General features: G+C 33.8%; 4 protein-coding genes across 4 annotated transcripts; 2 read left to right on the top strand and 2 right to left on the bottom strand.

Moving 5' to 3' along the window:
- The first annotated feature begins 2,441 nt into the window (after positions 1–2,441).
- Positions 2,442–5,469, top strand: LOC106313211 (uncharacterized protein At1g04910-like). The gene is made up of 7 exons (XM_013750968.1): positions 2,442–3,106; positions 3,521–3,590; positions 3,676–3,746; positions 3,831–3,919; positions 4,007–4,139; positions 4,232–4,941; positions 5,032–5,469. The coding sequence occupies exons 1-7, from the start codon at positions 2,570–2,572 to the stop codon at positions 5,303–5,305; spliced, it is 1,884 nt and encodes a 627-aa protein (XP_013606422.1). The 5' UTR covers positions 2,442–2,569; the 3' UTR covers positions 5,306–5,469.
- A 1,605-nt stretch (positions 5,470–7,074) lies between these two features.
- On the top strand, positions 7,075–8,052 carry LOC106316229. Its single transcript, XM_013754101.1, has 2 exons — positions 7,075–7,592; positions 7,684–8,052. Exons 1-2 carry the CDS (start codon positions 7,526–7,528, stop codon positions 7,842–7,844), a joined length of 228 nt encoding a protein of 75 aa, XP_013609555.1. The 5' UTR covers positions 7,075–7,525; the 3' UTR covers positions 7,845–8,052.
- A 1,023-nt stretch (positions 8,053–9,075) lies between these two features.
- Positions 9,076–11,562, bottom strand: LOC106316966 (probable serine/threonine-protein kinase At5g41260). Its single transcript, XM_013754831.1, has 9 exons — positions 11,243–11,562; positions 11,021–11,156; positions 10,774–10,907; positions 10,573–10,678; positions 10,399–10,484; positions 10,007–10,228; positions 9,770–9,919; positions 9,570–9,683; positions 9,076–9,313 (listed from the first exon to the last, which is right to left on the bottom strand). The coding sequence occupies exons 1-9, from the start codon at positions 11,540–11,542 to the stop codon at positions 9,083–9,085; spliced, it is 1,479 nt and encodes a 492-aa protein (XP_013610285.1). The 5' UTR covers positions 11,543–11,562; the 3' UTR covers positions 9,076–9,082.
- Positions 11,563–11,990: 428 nt separating this feature from the next.
- LOC106313835 lies at positions 11,991–14,208 on the bottom strand. The gene is made up of 3 exons (XM_013751753.1): positions 13,893–14,208; positions 12,514–13,782; positions 11,991–12,398 (listed from the first exon to the last, which is right to left on the bottom strand). Exons 2-3 carry the CDS (start codon positions 13,774–13,776, stop codon positions 12,180–12,182), a joined length of 1,482 nt encoding a protein of 493 aa, XP_013607207.1. The 5' UTR covers positions 13,777–13,782; positions 13,893–14,208; the 3' UTR covers positions 11,991–12,179.
- Positions 14,209–20,529: the final 6,321 nt, after the last annotated feature.

Raw genomic sequence — 20,529 nt, 5'->3', positions numbered from 1 at the left:
AATGGAAGATCTATAGAAAAGGACGTAGGAAGAGGACAAATAAATTTGGGAAATCAAGCAACGTTCGAATTTATCCTAAACGTCTTTTCACTTTTAAATTTTTAATACACTCGAAAACTTACATAACACTGTTATTGTTATATTGTTTCACATATAATTTACCATACGAGTATTTGTTTTATAATTTATATTCCGAAAGCCCCTTTTTAGTGGTTCGAAAAACTTGGTTTGTTTAAAGGGTATAATCATACACTTTTCTTTGGGAACTGTATAATCATTCACGTAATCCCTAGCGTATAGTGGTTTCATTTTTCTACTTTGTTCTTAGAAAGTATAAAATATATATATGATGAACAGTGTGATAGGTTAAATAATTTTTGGATATATAAAGTAACAAATGATCAATTTCTAAATTTATTTAAAATGCATTATAGGAATTTAACATAGGAGAAAATGACTGCGTGATAGACACGCATGCTATTTTTAATGTGTATTATTAATAGAACTGGTCAGTATCTACATAGATTAGTTTATTAGGTATTGGTTAAAACTTAAACCTATAAAAAGAAAGTTGACGAAAATATGTCCAGTATGACGCATTAAAATCCTTATTCCTTACTTAGTTTGTATGACTCTGAAAATTACAATTTCTCGAATGCATTTTTCTTATTACAGTGCAGTGTCGCTAATTTACAATGTAAATAGTTAAATATAAAACTTATTAAAAAAAACTAAAATATGACTACGACAGCTTTCACAAATTTCCTATTCTATACACAAAAATAAAATTTATATTTAAATACTACTTACTTAACTATTCCGTGAAACAATTAAGTTATACCAACCTCACTTTCTGATATAATACTTTTTTTTTTTTTTTGAAAAAAACTGATAGTGATACAATACTTTGCGGTAAAAAAACTTCAAATTAATACGTATTACAAAATTGGTTTAGTTGCCATAAAAGTTAAAGAACTTTTCATAAGAGTACGTAGCATAAGCATACCAAAACTTACATGTTGATAGAGTGATAGCGATGAAAACTTTTTCATGTGAGCAGCATAGGCAAACTAGTTAGTGATAATTCACCGAAAATAAAAGTTAGTGATGACTAATGGATTTTTTCAAAATTTGCACTATCTTTAGTAAACTTCAAGTGATACATAGTTTAAAACCTATTTATTTACTGAAGCTTTTTAAGAAATTAAATTAAATTTTCTTTAGTTTGAAACATTTTTTTAAAAAATGCTTTAAAGGTTTTAATTGATTTTTTTTCATTACTAGAGGATCCTACAAAAAAATACCAGTCTCAAGCTCGTCATTTTCAGAAATTTATAATAATATATTAAATTTATATTTATAATAATATATTAAATTTATGCTGGAATTAATTTGTTCACATACAAATAATATAATTTTCTTGAACATTGACCTTATAATACAAAATATTAATATAGGGTCCGATTGATAATGAATGTAGCTTTAAAAAAATTACCGTGAAACAAATCTGTAGATTTTTTGTTGTTGCTTTAGATTTTATTGCTTTAGAATTTTATGGAACTCTAAAAAATTGCTCTGGATTTTTGGTTATACAGAATACTTGTACAACTGTAGGTTATTTCATGTGAGTTGTAATTTTAAATTTTTTATTAAAGGTTGATTGTTGTAAATTTAGTGACGTAAAAAAAAGTGGAACTCTTGACAACACCTATAACCACTACCAATCATACCCATAATTAATTTATAGGTTACGAGGATAATAGTATTTACCGAAAGAATAAATTTATTTGATGACAAAAAAAAGATAGATATTTATTAATTATGAAAGGTTTCAGTTTAAATAAAAACGGTTTGTTAGTTGAAAAAAGCTAAAGCATAAATAAATTTAACAAAAATAACTACGGTTATTTTCAACGACAATACAAGATGCCAGGTTTAATACTAACACCTAATTACTGTGCAAAATCCCTTGTTTCTAAAATCTACGTGTCTATTCGTTCTAGTTAGGCAAATACAATAAATATTAACCAATAATAACAAAACAAATGATACCGTATTTTGTTAATTATAAATGTAATTATCAACTACGTCTAAAGTTTATCAACAGTTTTTTTAAAAGAAGACAAAATCAGATAATCTGTCGAGATTAAGTTACAGTAATAAAGTAAGTAGGAAAAATATAAAAAAATCTGAATATTTGTTGAAAGCAAATTCGTAGTTGTACACTAAATGATTTTAATAACGAACCTTTTTTACATGTGAAATAAATAAAAGTCCAAATTGTTTTTTTTTTTTTTTTTTAAAGTTGGATCAAAAAGACTTGTAATTTCCACAACTTTCTAACTCTTTTGTTCGCCCTTTACAAAGGACAAATACATACAATGACATATTAGCCCCGCGTATAATACATTCAGACGTGTATATAACGGAAGAAGAAGGAGAGAGGAAGAAGAAATTAGGGAGAGAGATTGTTTGTCTGCTCGCCTGAGATCACGCAGTTTTAAATTTTAATAAGAAAGAAAGAAAGAAGATTCATTGTTTCTATAAATTCCCCTGTTTTCTCGGCCATATGTCAGTCGGCGTTCCGGTGAATACGTCGAGCAGCAGCCAGTTACCGGCGGCGACAACAAGACGTCGCGTGGCTGATTCTCAGGAAGATCATTGCAACTTCAGCACCGTAGGAGGAGGAAACGCAGTCGTTTACGTCCCCGACGAGGAAGAAGCCACTAGCTGCTGCAGCCTCTCCGACGGAGGAGGATTATCATCGTGTTGTCCGAGTGGATCCCACAACAATTACCTCGTGGGGTTTCTGTCTCTGCGCAAATTCAGGCTGGTGTGGATGCTCATGGTGGACAACAAATCCCAGTGGACGGCTAAGAACATGAGATCGGCCTCGAATCTCGGCCGTGTGATTCTGTCCTTATTAGGAATCCTCGTCTTCACTTTCTTCCTTATTGTTGCTCTCTCCGGTGGACGGCGGCAACACGTGGAGGAGAAACACGAGTTTGTGTTTTCGATTCATCCCAGAAATAACATTGAGAAAATCATCCGAGAAGAAGAGTCTTCCTCCAATTCCATTCAACTACTCCTTCCCCAACGAAAGCCGGTAAGCTTCTAATTCTAATCCTCCGTACAAACAGAGTCAATTTTTTGTTTTTATTATATTAAAAATCATTTAAAAGTACTAATTTTTGATATAAATCTGAGCTGAATCCTTTTTTTTTTAATTAGCAGTTAATTTAAAAAGAGGATTAGTTTCGTAAGAAGAAAATTCCTTAATGTTCGTTAATGAATATATTTAATCAAATATTTTCCAAAATACGAAAGTCATCGTGGGAGTGTACCCATTTGTTCTTTTTTGAATTTTCCAGAGGGTTGACTGCAATAAATAAAAACTCATCCAGTATTTATTTACGCGTAACTAATCACATCACAAACACATTGACTTGTACGTTGGCCCATTGGGCTTTTGCTTATTCGTTACCATTCTACGAACTAATAATATTGACTTTGGTAACAGATCCCAGAGATTTGGAATCAACCGGAAACTGGTAACTATCACAAATGCTTAACTCGTCCTAAGAACCAAAGTAAGTTTCCTACTTCTTCTTCTTTGAGTCGCCTTGGTTTGACTGAGATATTTAAGACCGAGTTATTGTTTTTTACCTGGTTTAGGACCAATCAAGCAAACCAACGGTTACCTTGTTGTTCACGCCAACGGTGGTCTGAATCAAATGAGAACTGGTGTAAGTCTCTCTTCTCCTTCTTTTAAAGCCTTTTTCTGGATTCGATTTTCCCAAGTCCTCACTTCATTTGTCTCTTGTTCACAGATATGCGATATGGTTGCAATAGCCAAAATCATGAACGCTAGTCTTGTTCTTCCTTTCCTTGACCATTCATCTTTCTGGAGTGATCCAAGGTAAACACATCATCATCATCATCAATTCAACAGAATCATCATAATCATCATCATCTTATAAGTTTGTTGTGTTCATTATCTTTCCAGTACGTTTAAGGAAATTTTCGACTGGAGACATTTCATCAACGTATTAGCAGAAGATGTCAACATTGTCGAGTATTTACCGCAAGAACTTGCTTCCATCAAGCCTATTGAAAAGAATCCTGTTTCCTGGTCCAAGGTAATTTCAATTTTTTTTCATTGCTTTCAAACTTCTCTGTTTTTCTCTTCAGGATTTTGACCTAACTCTGTAATGTTTTTGACCGCGCTCAGGCGAGTTATTACAGAAACTCAATCTCAAAGCTACTGAAGAAGCATAAGGTGATTGTGTTCAATCACACTGACTCTCGCCTAGCCAATAACAGCCCACCTCCTTCCATCCAGCGGCTTAGATGTCGGGCCAACTACGAAGCTCTTCGTTACTCTCCAGAGATAGAGAATCTAAGTAAAGTTCTCACTTCAAGACTTAGAGAAAACAATGAACCCTACCTTGCTCTTCACTTGAGGTACGAGAAAGATATGTTGGCCTTTACCGGGTGCGATCACAGTCTAACCTCTGAGGAATCGATCGATCTCGAGAAGATGAGGTATAGTATTCCTCACTGGAAAGAAAAGGTGATCAACGGTACAGAACGTCGTCTTGAAGGTAACTGCCCCATGACGCCGCGGGAAGCTGCCGTGTTCCTCAAGGCAATGGGGTTTCCTTCGACCACGAAGATCTACATTGTTGCAGGGGAGATCTACGGCGAAAACAGTATGAATGCATTCCACCAAGAGTTCCCAAACGTCTTCTCTCACTCCACACTGGCGACTGAGGAAGAACTTTCGACTATTAAACCTTACCAGAACAGATTGGCTGCTCTTGATTACAATTTAGCACTCGAAAGCGACGTTTTCGCTTACACTTATGATGGAAACATGGCCAAAGCGGTTCAGGGTCACCGTAGATTCCAAGGTTTTAGAAAAACGATTAATCCCCACAGGTACAGTTTGTGTTTTATTTTGCGTGATTAAAATACTTTTTATGTAATTTTAAGACTGACATTTTACCGTGTGTTTTTTTGTTTGTTCAGGCAAAGATTAGTGAAATTGATTGATAGGCTCGATGCGGGGCTCATGTCTTGGGAAGATTTCTCGTCCAAGGTGAAGAGATTGCATGGGAAAAGATTAGGAGCACCGTATGTTAGACGGGCAGGAAGGGCAGGGTTGAGTCCCAAGTTGGAGGAGAATTTTTATGCAAACCCTCTTCCTGGTTGCATGTGTGACACTTCTTCTGATGAACCACAACAACCCCGTAGTATCAACCGGTTTGAAAGACCAAGTCTAAGTGCACAGACTCTCAGATAACGAGAGATAGAGCTTCTTAAACACACACACATACGGGGAAATCACATGACTTTTGTTCTTTTTTTGGTTTTTTCATGTAATTAGGTTTATAGAAAGATATTAGAAATACAGACCTAATTTGTGGACGCAGATACGAAATAAAAAAAAATACGAATCATTGCTCATACAAACAAAGTCCGATAAAAATCCATAAACTGAGGAAGAGGGCCCACTGGAGACAATACACATTCCATTGTTACTCTTTCTTCTCAGTCACGACACAGAGTAAAGATGTCTGAAAGTGGCAACTGATTATAAATGCATTTTTGTTGAATTCACGAGAAACCAGTTGCTTTCTTTTTTAGGACAAACAGAGCCAATATTCTTGTCAAAGCTCACAAACCCCATTAAAGGAGAAAGAGGAACATCCATCTGCATCAGCCTTAGTTTCGTAAATCTTGAAGCTTAAAAGGAAGAGGAAAGCTAAGGCTTTGAAGAGCACCACCATAGCTGAAACTGGGATGAAGCTTTGAGTAAGCTTTAAGGAGCTCTTTTTCCTTTTTTTTTTTTTTTTTTTTTTTTTTTTCAAAAAAGCTTTTTTTCCTTCTGAATTGAATTGATAGGATTCGTGATTGTATAACGTGTGATGAAAGGAAAAGCAGATGGAAGAAATTAAATAAATATAATTTAAAGTCATCTTCTTCTTCTTGGAGAGGAACCTTGTTGTTTCCCTCTCTCTCTCTCTCTCGGTGGTTTGCTGAGCTGAGTAATGTAAAAATTTAATTAAATGTGTACCCCCAGCCCTAGTACGTTTATCTCCTCTCTTCCGTAGCCCCATGTTCTAGAATGTGACATTTAGGCCCACGCCTCTATTTAATAAATGAATTTAAACGATACTATTATCTAATTGATCGGTGATGATATATTAACAAATTGCCAAATCGTACAACTAGACAATAAAAAGAGAGATAAAGATGTTCATTTTAGTCATTTTATTTTACTTACATTTCTGTATGACTAACTTCTTTTCTGTGGACAAATCTATATAACTTACTTAATACCACACTAATCACATGAGAAGCATTTCGGTATGCATGCATGTGCATGGGATATATGTTCCATTGTCATATGGATGCTCAGCTGCTCACAATTGGCGTTTGGTATAATAAATATCATTTTTATTGTTCGAAATGGCCAGCGTACGTGAATAGCTTGCTTGATTTACGTCTATGCTCTCCGGAGGCACCGTTGAACTACGGATATCTTAATACCGATTTTATATCGACCGCTTCAACTAACTAATCCTGATTATGTCTAAGTCTAATCACATATACAATGTGTAATAAAGATTTACAAATAAAGTTTGCCACTCTGAGTGTGAAAGGAATAAGGAATGTGAAATGTGAAATTTGTTGTACATCTATGTTATTAGTTTTCAAGTACAAAAAAAAACAGCATTTAAATTTGACAGCAATGAAAATTCGAAATAATGTTGTTGATTCGAGTCACATCATGGCATTAACTTCTTCTTCTTTTTTATTGCAAGGCAACTAACGCTATACGACATTAATGGAGTACTATTTTAGTATTTTTTTGCTTATAATAGTAGTAGTATTTTTCTACAGTATGTTTTAACAGCATGTTTCGTGTTTACAATGCTGATACTCATTAAATCTGATAATGCTATTAATACTACAAAGACAATAACTACTCACTAGTAGCTAGTGGTGTTAAAATAGCCAACAACCACAATTATCCTTCTATATATATTTAAATAAAAAGCACCGCCTCAACCTTTGTATCTTCTTCTTCTTCTCCATCCATCACCTAATTTCTTATAAACATCCTTTGTTTTCACATTCCTCTTTTATTCCTTCTCTTCTTCCTCATTTATATCAATGGTGATCAAATACAATCGATGAGTAATTTGCTGTTTATGGAGATAGAGAAACCGGGACACGTGTTGTAAACGAAAAGTAGTGGAGGAGCATTTAAGTATAGCCAATAAACGAGCTACTGAGCTGTTTGAGGTGCTTCATCTCTGCAACAGAGAGAGAGAGAGAGCAATAACTCTGTTCTCGATTTGACCCACAACAACACATTCAAGACACAAAGATCCAAGAACCCTCCCACATGGCCTTATAATTCATACACATCTTCTTTTTGTTAAACGATCGCTCTCTCTTTTCAAAAAAAGAAGAAGAAACTTTCTTTGTTGTCTGTCACTGAAGAAGAAGAAAGATGAAGGAATCAAGATTTGTCTTCACTTTGGCTGTCATAGTCCTCTCTGTCTCACTAGTTTCTTCTGGTAATCAATCATATTCTCTTTAACTCTCTTTAGTATGTTCTTGTTTCTTTAGAGGATCAATTAAATAACCTTTCGCGTGGAGAAATGGCAGAGATGGAGTTGGGTTTGGAGGATTACAATATTCCAGTAGATCCAACTCCAACAACAAAACATTCGGTTAGAGGAGGTCCTATTGAGCACGGAAGCCCTCTCAATCCTTATATTCCCAAGCTTCCTCCTCCTCCTCCTCCACAACCTCAAGACGCTCATTGAATGCCTAATCTTTTCTCTGTAATCCACGTGAAGAAAAGAAAAAGAATGCCTAATCTTTTCTCTGTAATGTTGATTTTCATGATCTACGTACTGTTTCTTAGAACTTCCCACGGCTTTTTACTGGTTTGGTTTTAATTTCTCTGCTTCAGACAGAACCACATTGTAATAACTTTAATATTTTCTACTCGCTATGCTAATTAGTTCTGCATTGGTCATCTAATGTAATTGGTGTTTGAAATGACAATGTATATCCAGGGTCGTATGAAGAAATTTTTATGGATTTTTCTTTGTTACGACCCCAAAGCCATAATGTCTTAAATAATATTTTTAAAATGTTGGCTTAATTATTATTCGTGGACCTAAGACTCATTTATATTATTAATAGGCCTGAATTCTAGAGGGCATGGTCTTATACGTGACCAACTAAACCAACCAAACTAGTCAAGTCCATGAACGGCGACGAACATCAACCTCTTGGCTGACAAGGCTTGCTTACTATTGGTAAGTTGAAAAAAAAACATTTTTAACCTTTAAAGAGAGAGAAGTGAGGGGTGTGTCGTGAAGGCGGTGGTCTCAAAGCTTAGCCGCACTACAACACGATGATACTTACTTATCAGCTTAAAGCTTTTTTTTTTGGTCAACTTCATTTTATTCCCAAGGACCAAGGATACAATAAAAGAGTACACCACTTACTACATACTATATTACAATCTCGTTTGATCTCAATGAGAACAACTGTTAGGATTTAGTAAGTTAAAAATTTCAGGACTTGCGAGATTTTTCGTTCCATAGCTCTAAACTTCTCTAAAGTTGCTAATGAGATTGATCAAACAAAGACTGAGACCAATGTGGATGACGCGGAGGCCGGAAGTATGGTCTCTTAACCGGAGATTCTGGAGAGGGAATAGGTTTCTTAACTTCCTTTTAACATGTATGGTCTCTGCATTTGTAATCTCACGGTACTTCCACTTTACCTTGCCTTAACAACAATGAGGAAACAAGGTTAACCTCTGTGTTTTTTTTTCTTTTGCCTTATATGAATTTGATTCCTGTTTTAGATTTTTGCACAAGTGTAATCATATCAAGCCATTGAATATACAAAAACATAAAGATTCATAACTGAGTTAGATTACAAAATATTTTTTTTTTAAATATCACACAAAATTTGAGTGGGTTACATGTTTTTTGTATTTAACGATTTCTGAATATACGTATATATTATTATTTTTTCACAAATTCTAATAAGACTCAAGAGCAGAACCATGTCTAAGAGCTTCTTTAGCTTCAGCTTCCATGTCGAGCTTGAAGAGACAAGCAGCTTGTAAGTAAAGAGGGATTGGCCATTCAGGTGAAGCTACTTGCGCTTCCATCGCGTCGCTTAAAGCCTCACTGAACATTTCAGTCATAAGGTAACATAGACATCGTCTTGCCAAAACTGTTGGTGAGACTGTAGGAGCTCCATACATGAACTGCAGACAAATATAAAGAATGAATCAAAGTCAACAATGGTGTGTTCATGTTTCCTGATGATTCCATGTTTTGTATGACTTAAAGAGTTCCGGAGTGTTTCAAATATAGACTGCACTCTTCAAACCCATTGGTTTTTAACTTTTCAAAGTGAAATAACATAATGTCACCTATATATTTAGATTAGGCCCTTAATAGTTCTAATAAGAGAGACTGAGAAGGAGGACGTATAGATTTTTCTTCTTCTTTTTAGTTTACCTCTGTATAGAATTCAATGCCGGTATCATAATCTTTAGCACGAAAAGCTGCATCTCCATGATTCTTGTGGTCCATATTCTCTTGCATTTCTCCCGTCCACATTTGGAATGAGAACTGGCAAATGTATAAGTATATTTATTTAATATCAGCAACGATCATTTTGCTTTGGGATATCAATAATAAATTAATCATTAACGTACCTCGTTTGAGATCACATCATCGTCTGCTCCATACCCGAGTTTCTCGAGTACTTCGTGCATGGTGCAAAGGTCTGCTCTCAAACACGCATCTCCAAAAGGAGTTAACTTCAGTGGCTCTGTAGCATGTTTAGTCTTTTTGTTTGAAGAAGACTGTCAATTAATATTTTGAGTTATTAAGTCAAATATTTGATTAAGTATGCATAGAAGGGAGTACTCTTGAATAATACGGACACTTACAGGCATGAGTCTTTTGACACTGGTTGGCCATAACTCAGATCGTCTCTGAAGTCTAGAAAGAGTTGACATGAGAAACCTTATACTTGGCCTCTCCTCGGGTTCAGTCTTCAAACATCGAGAAGCTATGTGCATTAGTTCTGTCCTGTCTTCATCAGAGAACTGACCAGCCAATGCTGAATCCACTAGCACCAAATAGTTTTTGGTTTGGAACAAATCAAGCGCCTGCACACGCAGTAGTAACTTACATAAGAAATGTGATACTAATTAAGCAGTGTAAAACAGCTTTTTTGTTAGAATTAATTTAACATTATTTCAAAAAAAAAAAATAAAAAAAATTAAGCAGTCTAAAATGTTAAAAATTAATGCAAACTATTCGACCATTTTGATCATACATGGTTTGGAGGAATATGTCTGCCGCTCATGAGATCTAACAACAAGGTCCCAAAGCTATATGTGACGCTCTCCGGTATCAAAGTACCTGAAAAAACAAGTTATTGTAGAGTTTCTATGATATTAAAGCTATATTTTCTTGTTGATCCAAATATCAAAAAGGTTGTTTTAAGTACCTAGGCGCAAATATTCGGGTGGAGCAAATGCTAGGTTGGTACTATGATTCTTCCCTTCATGGCTATTCTTCATGAGACCAAAGCAAGAAAGTTTAGGATTGCCCACCTGTGTCATCAAGCAATTTTTCATAAAAAAGAAGAAGATTTTCTTGGTTTTTTTTCCTTCCAAATCAAGAAAGAAGAAACAATGAAAGAGGGTACCTTATCAAAGAGTATCCTATAGGGATTAAGATCATGGTATAAGTTAATGCCTTTGTCATTACAATACTCCAGTGCTTTTGCGGTATGAAGCGCAACTTTTAACCTTGTTTGCCATTTCATCGGTCTCTTCTCCCCTGAAACATTCATTTACAATTTTTATTAAGCTTACCATCTTTCTTGTGTGGCAAGTTAAAACATGATCATCATAATCCACCAAAGAGAAAAAGGAGAGAGAGAGAGATAGTACAGTGAAAGAGATGCTTAGATAAAGTGGAATTAGGCATAAACTCAGCAACAAGAAGTCTCTCGCTGTCATCAGAACAATAACCGATCAGATTAGCCATATGCTCACTCCTCAATCTCCCAACAGCTTCTGCTTCCTTCTGATTTTTCCACCAAAAGAAATATCCAATCTTTGGTTAATCAAAATGATGAAAAGATTATGAACAAGAAAGGAAAAAAGACGAACGATGAATTGGAAAGGATCAGGCCATGAAAGTCTTTGAAACCGTTTGACGGCGATCCGACGACCATCGCCGAGTTTGCCCTTGTACACTGTGTTTGGTACCCACTCGTTGTGCTCCGACACTATGTTTCCGGGGGAGAATCCGTCGGTGGCGATTCTCAGCTGCTCGAAGCTGAACTCCCTGAATATCAGCGGGTATTGTCCTCCGTCGTCGCCGTCGTCATCGTCTTGACTATCGACGACGGTTGATGTAATCGACGGTGGAGGTTTTAGCCGCAAAGACTTGAAGCAAATGCATCCCATCGCCGCCGGTCAAAACTTGGTTGAGAGACACTTCCCGCCTCCAAAAAAATATTATACTTTTTCCTTTCTTTGTTCTAAACAAATTCAAACTATCAATATTTACTTTTATAAAGGAAAGAAAAATACTTTTAAATTCTAATAAAGGGAAAATGTCAAAATTCTAATAAGAAACATATCTGGTGGCAAGTTAATTGTGTTATGACTCATGCTCTCTTAACTGGCAATATATATTTGCATGGATTTTTTTTTTTTTGTTTTGAATTATCAAGTTAACAGAAAGCGTAGGAATAAAGCGTTGGTATTTTCCAGGTTAATTAGTTTAGTATTACTGGCAATATATATTTGCATCTGTTTTAAGTTATTTTCAGTACTATTATTATAGTATAATAGTAGTTAATGGGACGCTCGTTTCAGGAAATAGTTAAAGAAGCATTTGGAAGTACAGGTGGTATTTTTCATTTCTTTTTGTGAAAAGGACAGAGCATGAATCAATAATGCATGTGAACTCGTCACATTATCGACCGGAAACCATGACAATATGGCATACTCTCTCTCTCGTTGTCCAAAAGAAAGAAAGAAAGAAAGAAAGACCAGAGCCATTATACACTCTCTCTGTCCCCGAGTTTGTGGGGGGTATTTAGGCTCTACCAACAGGAGACAGAGGCGGAGCAAACGGAGAGGAAGCTTTTGCGGTAGTCTTTGACACCGTTTCCTCCTCGGAGGCACACGTTACAACCGTCACGCACACAAAAAACGCTTGTAGATGCGAAAGAAACGAACCAAACTCCACCCTATGCATCCCTGTCTTGAGCTCTGTCATCCCCAAAACCGGACCAGTGTTTTTATCACTTTCTTCCTGCTCAATGTAAATAAACCAGAGATGATTTTTTTTTAATCTCTGAAATAGATTTTCATATATAAAAGAAAAGGGACTATCTTCATTCTATTCCATTTATGATTATATACTTTACCTGATCGAAAAGTGTGAAGGTTTGGTCAAAATCATGGAGGAGTGTATTGTTGGAGAGGACATGGAGTTTACATCCCACATCCCAGCCACCGCAGTCGCAACACCCTCCCGATCTCCACCTTCTAATCAACGGCGTCGGTTCTCCTTTCTCCGGGATACTGTGAACGCCACCTGGAATTATCACTGTCGTTTCTCCTTTCTTGATCACCACGGCTGCAACCTCTTTCCTCCCTTTTACTTGCTCCTCTGTTTCATCAACGAGCACTGATTCTCTCATCACACAAGAGATGTTTTCCGGTTTATGCTCTGTTATATCTGAGTTGCATAACCGCATTTCACCGATGACATTGTAGACGAACCTGTCTTTGTGTCCATGGATCAACCAGCTTCCGCTTTTTTTCTTTTTGACTTCATTAACTGAGTAGAATGTGCAGTACTTAACAGAATCTTCGTCTTTGAACGATGAAGCAGAGCTTTTCATTGTAGCCCCTAGGATGCTCCTGCTCTTGTTGTTGAGGTTGTCATCATCGACCACAAATTGAAATAGAGGGATGCCGTTTCTGATCGTTAGGTGTAAAAGAGCTCGTGTTCTCGACTGCTTCTTCTTTTCATCTTGATTGGAAGAAGTTGAGTCTTTGGGTTTCATCAGTAAAGGGTCAAGAAGCCTTCTAAGAGGGCTAACTCGAGATTCACCACCGTGAGTGTTGTGCTTCTCCTCCGTATTGCTTGACTGATGAGATGGACAAGCTAAACCATCAAATCTCATAGAATCAGTAGCTGATGTGTCCTCTTTGAAGCTGAAACTAAACCGCTTGCTTGGTGAAGAATGTCTGATCTTGTCTTGTTGATCAAATATCCTCGAAGAAGCTGTCTTTGAGTGCCTTGTTGTCCCACCAGAAGGTTCCTTTTTACGGAGATTGGAACCAGCATGCACTTGGTGGTCACCAATCTTACACCTGTGAATGCGATGAGAGGAGGCATTGGGAAGTGTTCCTAAAGTAGTAGTAGTAGTAGTAGAAGACACTCTTCTCTCACATTTCTGCTTCCATTTCTCAAGACGAGACCAGTCCAAGACTCCAACATTCAAAACATTGCTTTCTTCTTCTCCTCCTTGGAGATAGGGCGGCAACTTTGACATGTATTTCACAACCTCATCACATTCCTTTCGACTTCCTGAGTTAAGAAGAAGATATGAAGATGATCTCCCATCTGATGTCTTTTGGCTCTGTTTAAGAAAGCCTCTGAGATCGCTTCTTGTACCCATTTTCTTCTACACATATAAAATAAAATAGAAACTTTTTGCTCACTTAACTCAATTCAAAAGCAAAAGGTAATGGAGGAAGCGTTCCAGGGAGGGAAGTTGAGAGACAGGGAACATACCAACACATTAATCTATTTAACTCCACCCCAGCTTTTCACCATTTTCATCTATATCAAACTCCTGCTGTTATCGTCGGGGAAGAAGAACATAGAAAAATATCTCTGAAAAGCCCAAAAAAAAAAAAGAAAGGGAACAAACAAACAACGTGAAGTAACACGCTGCAGAATTCAAGATTACGTAGCTCAATTAAAACGAAATTCGATAAAAGTTTTTGATCAAGAGAGAAGAAGAAGAAGAAGGGATCGACGAAAGTTGCAGAGAATCTCTCTCTCGCCTCGCCGCTTGAGAGTAAGAGAGTGATGATGGCTTCTTGAGGGGATCGCACGGTCCAGATTAAATTCTATTGAGGAGTTAATACGATCCTCTGGTCTTTAATCCTGTTTGTGGGGCCCATTAGAAGACTTCCGTTTTGTTTCTTTCGCATCCCCCCAAGCAGAATTAGAGCGAAAACGGGACGGGTCCCACTCCTTTGCTGACGTCAGACGCACAAGTTGCTTTTCTTTCCCTTTTTCACCCCCATTTTAATTCCCTTTCTTTATTATTTGTCCGTTACTGTTTTACACCATGATTAACTGGGTTTTTAGTTTCGGCTAAAAACCGTTTTTTAGTTTTTAACTAATAAAAATTAGGAACAGTTTTTTAAATAAGAGATATAAGAGTCGGTTCTTAGCCGAAAAATGTAAAAAAAAAATAAAAAAACATCAAATCATGATTTAAAAATTCCAAGTTAAGAATCCGGGTTAATCTTGCTCTTTCGATCTTCTCATTATTAACTTATCCGATCTATCGTTTACAATTCACTCTGTTTTTTAGTTAAAATAATCTTTTTCGTATTAGGCTAGCTAAGAGTCATGAATATACATTACGGTATCATAATTCCAGACTATGTTATTAAGCTTCACTTTCCTATCAGCTTTATTATGTACTCTAGTTTTAGCTAAATTAATGTAAATTAAACTTTTCTTTCTATTTTTGCACATGTATCCCAACATGATCAAATCATATTCAACATTATCATATCAAGTCATGTTTTCTGCACGAGGAGCCTATATTTTTATTTTTTTGACTAAAGACCAGTGATCATTTCAATAAAGCAAAAAGGACTCCACTTCACCCCTTTCTTCTTCTTCTTTTCTCCTAATTTCATGATAGCTTGTAAACTTTAACTCGTATAAATAGCATATGTAATGTTTGACTACGAATAAGTTGTCCCACCATTGGCATATCCAATATATGTTCTAACCATCTCCATTGTTGGAATACCAAATTTAACACGATCCCACCAAATTTGCTGTATAATGTGAATAATGTTATACCAAACACTATTTATCGTACCAAATCTTTAAAATATATATTTTATTATGTTTTTTTAATAATATAATTCAATTACTATTAAATTTGTAATTAAACATGAATATATTGTACTATTTATATTTTAAATTTAATTTCACATAATTAAAATATTAATTTTTTTATTCAAAATAAATTATTAAATGACCATTATTATTTATCACTTACAAATAATAAAAATATAAATAATAATCTAAATGTGATATAATAATTATTTATCAATCACAAACAATAAAAATTTACAAAAATTAAAACTGAAATATCAAACAATATATAATATTTTTGGTGTCATTGTTAGAGATGACCAAAAATTTTTGACACCAAAACACCAAATTTGGTATCATTGTTGGAGATTAACAATTAATAAGGTCCACGATCACAAATAATACATATTTGGATTAACTAGATCCCATCTTAAAATGCTAGAGAAAACTATTGATATACTTCTAATCAATAGACAAATTTAGATCCTTTCTGGTCCACGTTCAATTTCTATTAACATCACGTACACAATGTCATAAACTATAATTAAAGTTTTTTCTTTTGAACTTTGACTATAATTAAAGTTAAGATCATGAACTGTTTCCTTGTAATATGATTAATGTATTTGGAAAAATTATCATAAAGTTTTTGTTGTTTTTATTCATTTCTTATATAAGAGATGAATAAAAACAACAAAAACTTTATGATAATTTTTCCAAATACATTAATCATATTACAGGGAAACAGTTCATCAAGTTCTCCAGGTATTTTTTTGCAGAATAGAATGTAGTCTGGGTTAAAATCTATAATATTTTTTTCTTAAAACGGGCAAGAAATATATAACTGGTTGCCTTGTACCCTAGAAACAAGTGTATTACAATTGGCACGTCAACAAGTTTTCTTTAAGTATGTATTATTGTACTAATGAATCTCCTGGCAACAACCCCTTGATTAGCTGCATATAAGTACATAGATGCATCGTGGACCAGTTGTTCTTATAAGAAACAGTGGTTTTAGCGGTTTTGATTGGTCACACCATGGACCATTTGGTCTTATAAGAACTAGTGGTTTCAAATGTTTTTCTAGGCCACATCATGGTCCAGTTCACATGTTTTAGAGGCTTTGTTTGTACGTGTGTATTAGATATATTTGATACGTATGTGTGCACACTTCAGTATACACCGTACGTTCTAGTGTACACTGCTGTGTACACTACGGTGTGCACTTCAGTGGATGCTACGGTGTACATTCCAGTGTACTACTATAGTTTATACCGTACACTCTAGTGTACACTACGTTGTACACCTTGGTGTACACTATGACGTACAACGTGGCGGCGTACGTTCAAGGTACACTGCAGTGTACGCTTCTACATTTGTGTTAATGTATGTTAAACTTTTTTTCATGGTACATGAGCATCGTTTTTATTTTTTTTATCAATTAACTGCATATACTCTTTAAATCAATGGAATAACCGCAGTAAAATCGTTATTATCTTGAGAAACAGAGACAACAAAGGTTCCAAAACTATCTGACCATCATTATATGTTTGTGTAGGATGCAATTATGCATTAAAACAGTATTTTCATATTTTTGAATTTTTCTCAAAATCTATGTGTTAATACCCTTACGAAAATATTGAATTTTTCGGTAAATGCTATATATACTGAAGCCTATTATTTTAAGTGTTGTTTTAAAATTTCTAGCCATATTCTACATTTTTACTAATGTATGCTAAACTCTCTTTTATGGTACATGGACATCGTTCTAATTTTTAATCAATTAATTTAATAAAACTGCATATTCTTTCTAAATTAGTTGACTAACCACTATAAAATCGTTATTCTATTGAGAAAAGGAGACGATAAAGGTTTCAAACCTCATTGACCATCATCATATGTTATTTCAGGATTCAACTATGTGTTAAAAAAATATTGTCATATTTTTTGAATTTTTCTCAAAATCTATGTGTTAACCCCTACGAAAATATTGAGTTTTTCGGTAAATGCTCTATATATTGAAGTTTATAATCTTTAGATTTGATTTAAAATTTATAACCACATTATACATTTGTATTAATGTATACTAAACTCATTATCATGGTACATGGACATCGTTATAATTTTTTATCAGTTAATTTAGTAAACTGCATATACTCCCTAAATCAGTGGACTAACCACTATAAAATTGATATTTTCTAGAGAAACGGAAACAACAAAGGTTCCAAACTTCTTTCAACATCATCATATGTTATTGAATGATGTAATTATGTATTAAAACAGTATAGTCATATTTTTTGAATTTTTCTCAGAATCTATGTGTTAACCCCCTACAAAAATATTGAGTTTTTCGGTAAATGCTCTATATATTGAAGCCTTTAGTGTTGTTTTAAAATTTCTAACCACATTCTACATTTGTGTTAATGTATGCTAAACTCTCTTTCATGGTACATCGGCAACGTTCTTATTTTTTATTAATTAATTTAGTAAAACTACATATACTCCTTAAATCAATGGCATAGCCAGAATAAAATCTTGAGAAACGGAGACAACAAAAGTTTCAAACCTATTTGACCATCATTATATGTTTGCATAAGATGCAACTATGCATTAAAACAATATTGTCATATTTTTGAATTTTTCTCAAAATCGATGTGTCCCCTACGAAAATATTGAATTTTTCGGTAAATGCTATATATACTGAAGCCTATTATTTTTAGTGCTGTTTTAAAATTTCTAGCCATATTCTTCATTTTTACTAATATATGCTAAAATTCATTTCATGGTACATGGGCATCGTTTTAATTTTTAATCAATTAATTTAGCAAAACTGCATATACTTTCTAAACTAGTTGACTAGCCACTATAAAATCGATATTCTCTTGAGAAACGGAGACAACAAAGGTTCCAAACCTCTTTTAAAATCATCATATGTTATTGCAGGATCAACTATGTATTAAAACAGTATTGTCATATTTTTTGAATTTTTCTCAAAATCTATGTGTTAACCCCTACGAAAATATTGAGTTTTTCGGTAAATGATTTATATACCGAAGCCTATAATCTTTAGATTTGTTTTAAAATTTATAACCACATTACACTTTTGTATCAATGTATGCTAAACTATTTTTCATAGTACATGGACATCGTTATAATTTTTTATCAAATAATTTAGTAAAACTGCATATACTTACTCAATTAGGGGACTAACCACTATAAATCGACATTCTCTTGTGAAAAGGACACAACAAAGGTTCCAAAATTCTTTGACTATCATCATATGTTATTTTAGGATTCAACTATGTATTAAAACAATATTGTCATATTTTTTTAATTTTTCTCAAAATCTACGTGTTAGCCCCTACGAAAATATTGAGTTTTTCGGTAAATGATCGATATATTGAAGCCTATAATCTTTAGATTTGTTTTAAAATTTATAACCACATTGACATTTTTATCAATGTATGCTAAACTCCTTTTCATGGTACATGGACATCGTTATATTTTTTATCAATTAATTTAATAAAACTGCATATACTTTCTAAATTAGTGGACTAACCACTATAAAATCACTATTCTCTTGAGAAATTGACACAACAAAGGTTCCAAACTTCTTTGACCATCATCATATGTTATTGCAGGATTCAGCTATGTGTTAAAACAATATTGTCATATTTTTTTATTTTTTTTCAAAATCTATGTGTTAACAACCCCTACGAAAATATTGAGTTTTTTCGGTAAATCCTCTATATATTGAAGATAATAATCTTTATATTTGTTTTAAAATTTATAACCACATTATACATTTTTTATTAATGTATACTAAACTCATTTTCATGGTACATGGACATCGTTCTAATTTTTCATCAATTAATTTAGTAAACTGCATATACTCCCTAAATAAGTGGACTAACCACTATAAAATTGATATTCCCTAGAGAAACGGAGACAACAAAGGTTCCAAACTTCTTTCAACATCATCATAAGTTATTGAAGGATGCAACTATGTATTAAAACAATATTGTCATATTTTTTGAACTTTTCTCAAAATCTATGTGTTAACCCTTAAGAAAATATTGAGTTTTTCGGTAAATGCTCTATATACTGAAGCCTATAATCTTTAGTGTTGTTTTAAAATTTCTAACCACATTCTACATTTGTGTTAATGTATGATAAACTCTCTTTCATGGTACATGGGCATTTTTCTTATTTTTTATCAATTAATTTAGTGAAACTGCATATACTCCTTAAATCAAAGGAATAACCACAGTAAAATCGTTATTATCTTGAATAACGGAGACAACAAAGGTTCCAAACCTATTTGAACATCATTATATGTTTGTGTAAGATGCAACTATGCATTAAAGCCGTATTGTCATATTTTTGAATTTTTCTCAAAATCTATGTGTTAACCCCTACGAAAATATTGAATTTTTCAGTAAATGCTAATATACTGAAGCCTATTACTTTTTAGTGCTGTTTTAAAACTTCTAGACATATTCTTAATTTTTACTAATATATGCTAAACTCCATTTTATGGTACATGGGCATCGTTCTAGTTTTTAATCAATTAATTTTGTAAAACTGCATATACTTTTTAAACTAGTTGACTAACCACTATAAAATCGATATTCTCTTGAGAAACGGAGACAACAAAGGTTTCAAACCTCTTTGACCATCATCATATGTTATTTCAGGATTCAACTAAGTGTTAAAACAATATTGTCATATTTTTTTGATTTTTCTTAAAATCTATGGGTTAACCCCTACGAAAATATTGAGTTTTTCGGTAAATGCTCTATATATTGAATCTTATAATCTTTAGATTTGTTTTAAAATTTATAAGCAAATTATACATTTGTATCAATGTATACTAAACTCATAAAAACATTATTGTCATATTTTTGAATTTTACTCAAAATTATGTGTTAACCCCTACGAAAATATTGAATTTTTCGGTAAATGCTATATATATATACTGAAGCCTATTTTTTTTAGTGCAATTTTAAAATTTCTAGCCATATTCTTCATTTTTACTAATGTATGCTAAACTCCATTTTATGGTACATGGGCATCGTTCTAATTTTTAATCAATTAATTTAGTAAAACTGCATATACTTTTTAAACTAGTTGACTAACCACAATAAAATCGCTATTCTCTTGAAAAACGGAGACAACAAAGGTTTCAAACCTCTTTGTCCATCATCATATGTTATTGCAGGATTCAACTACGTATTAAAAATAAATTGTCATATTTTTAAATTTTTTCTCAAAATCTATGTGTTAACCCCTACGAAAATATTGA

Source organism: Brassica oleracea, chromosome C9 (genome assembly GCF_000695525.1).
Source record: "Brassica oleracea var. oleracea cultivar TO1000 chromosome C9, BOL, whole genome shotgun sequence".
NCBI lineage: Eukaryota > Viridiplantae > Streptophyta > Magnoliopsida > Brassicales > Brassicaceae > Brassica > Brassica oleracea.
The sequence above is the reverse complement of the archived record's forward strand: the minus strand, read 5'-3'. Positions and strand labels throughout refer to the sequence as shown.

Coding starts and splice junctions, on each gene's coding strand:
- LOC106313835 (XM_013751753.1), bottom strand. CDS start 13,776: ATGGGTACAAGAAGCGATCTCAGAGGCTTTCTTAAACAGAGCCAAAAG. Junction 12,399..12,513: donor CCTTCACACTTTTCGATCAG/GTAAAGTATATA, acceptor TACATTGAGCAG/GAAGAAAGTGATAAAAACAC.
- LOC106316966 (XM_013754831.1), bottom strand. CDS start 11,542: ATGGGATGCATTTGCTTCAAGTCTTTGCGGCTAAAACCTCCACCGTCG. Junction 9,920..10,006: donor GTGTCAAAAGACTCATGCCT/GTAAGTGTCCGT, acceptor ATTAATTGACAG/TCTTCTTCAAACAAAAAGAC. Junction 9,314..9,569: donor GCATTGAATTCTATACAGAG/GTAAACTAAAAA, acceptor ATTTGTCTGCAG/TTCATGTATGGAGCTCCTAC.
- LOC106313211 (XM_013750968.1), top strand. CDS start 2,570: ATGTCAGTCGGCGTTCCGGTGAATACGTCGAGCAGCAGCCAGTTACCG. Junction 3,591..3,675: donor AACTCGTCCTAAGAACCAAA/GTAAGTTTCCTA, acceptor TACCTGGTTTAG/GACCAATCAAGCAAACCAAC. Junction 3,920..4,006: donor TCTTTCTGGAGTGATCCAAG/GTAAACACATCA, acceptor TTATCTTTCCAG/TACGTTTAAGGAAATTTTCG.
- LOC106316229 (XM_013754101.1), top strand. CDS start 7,526: ATGAAGGAATCAAGATTTGTCTTCACTTTGGCTGTCATAGTCCTCTCT. Junction 7,593..7,683: donor TGTCTCACTAGTTTCTTCTG/GTAATCAATCAT, acceptor GAGAAATGGCAG/AGATGGAGTTGGGTTTGGAG.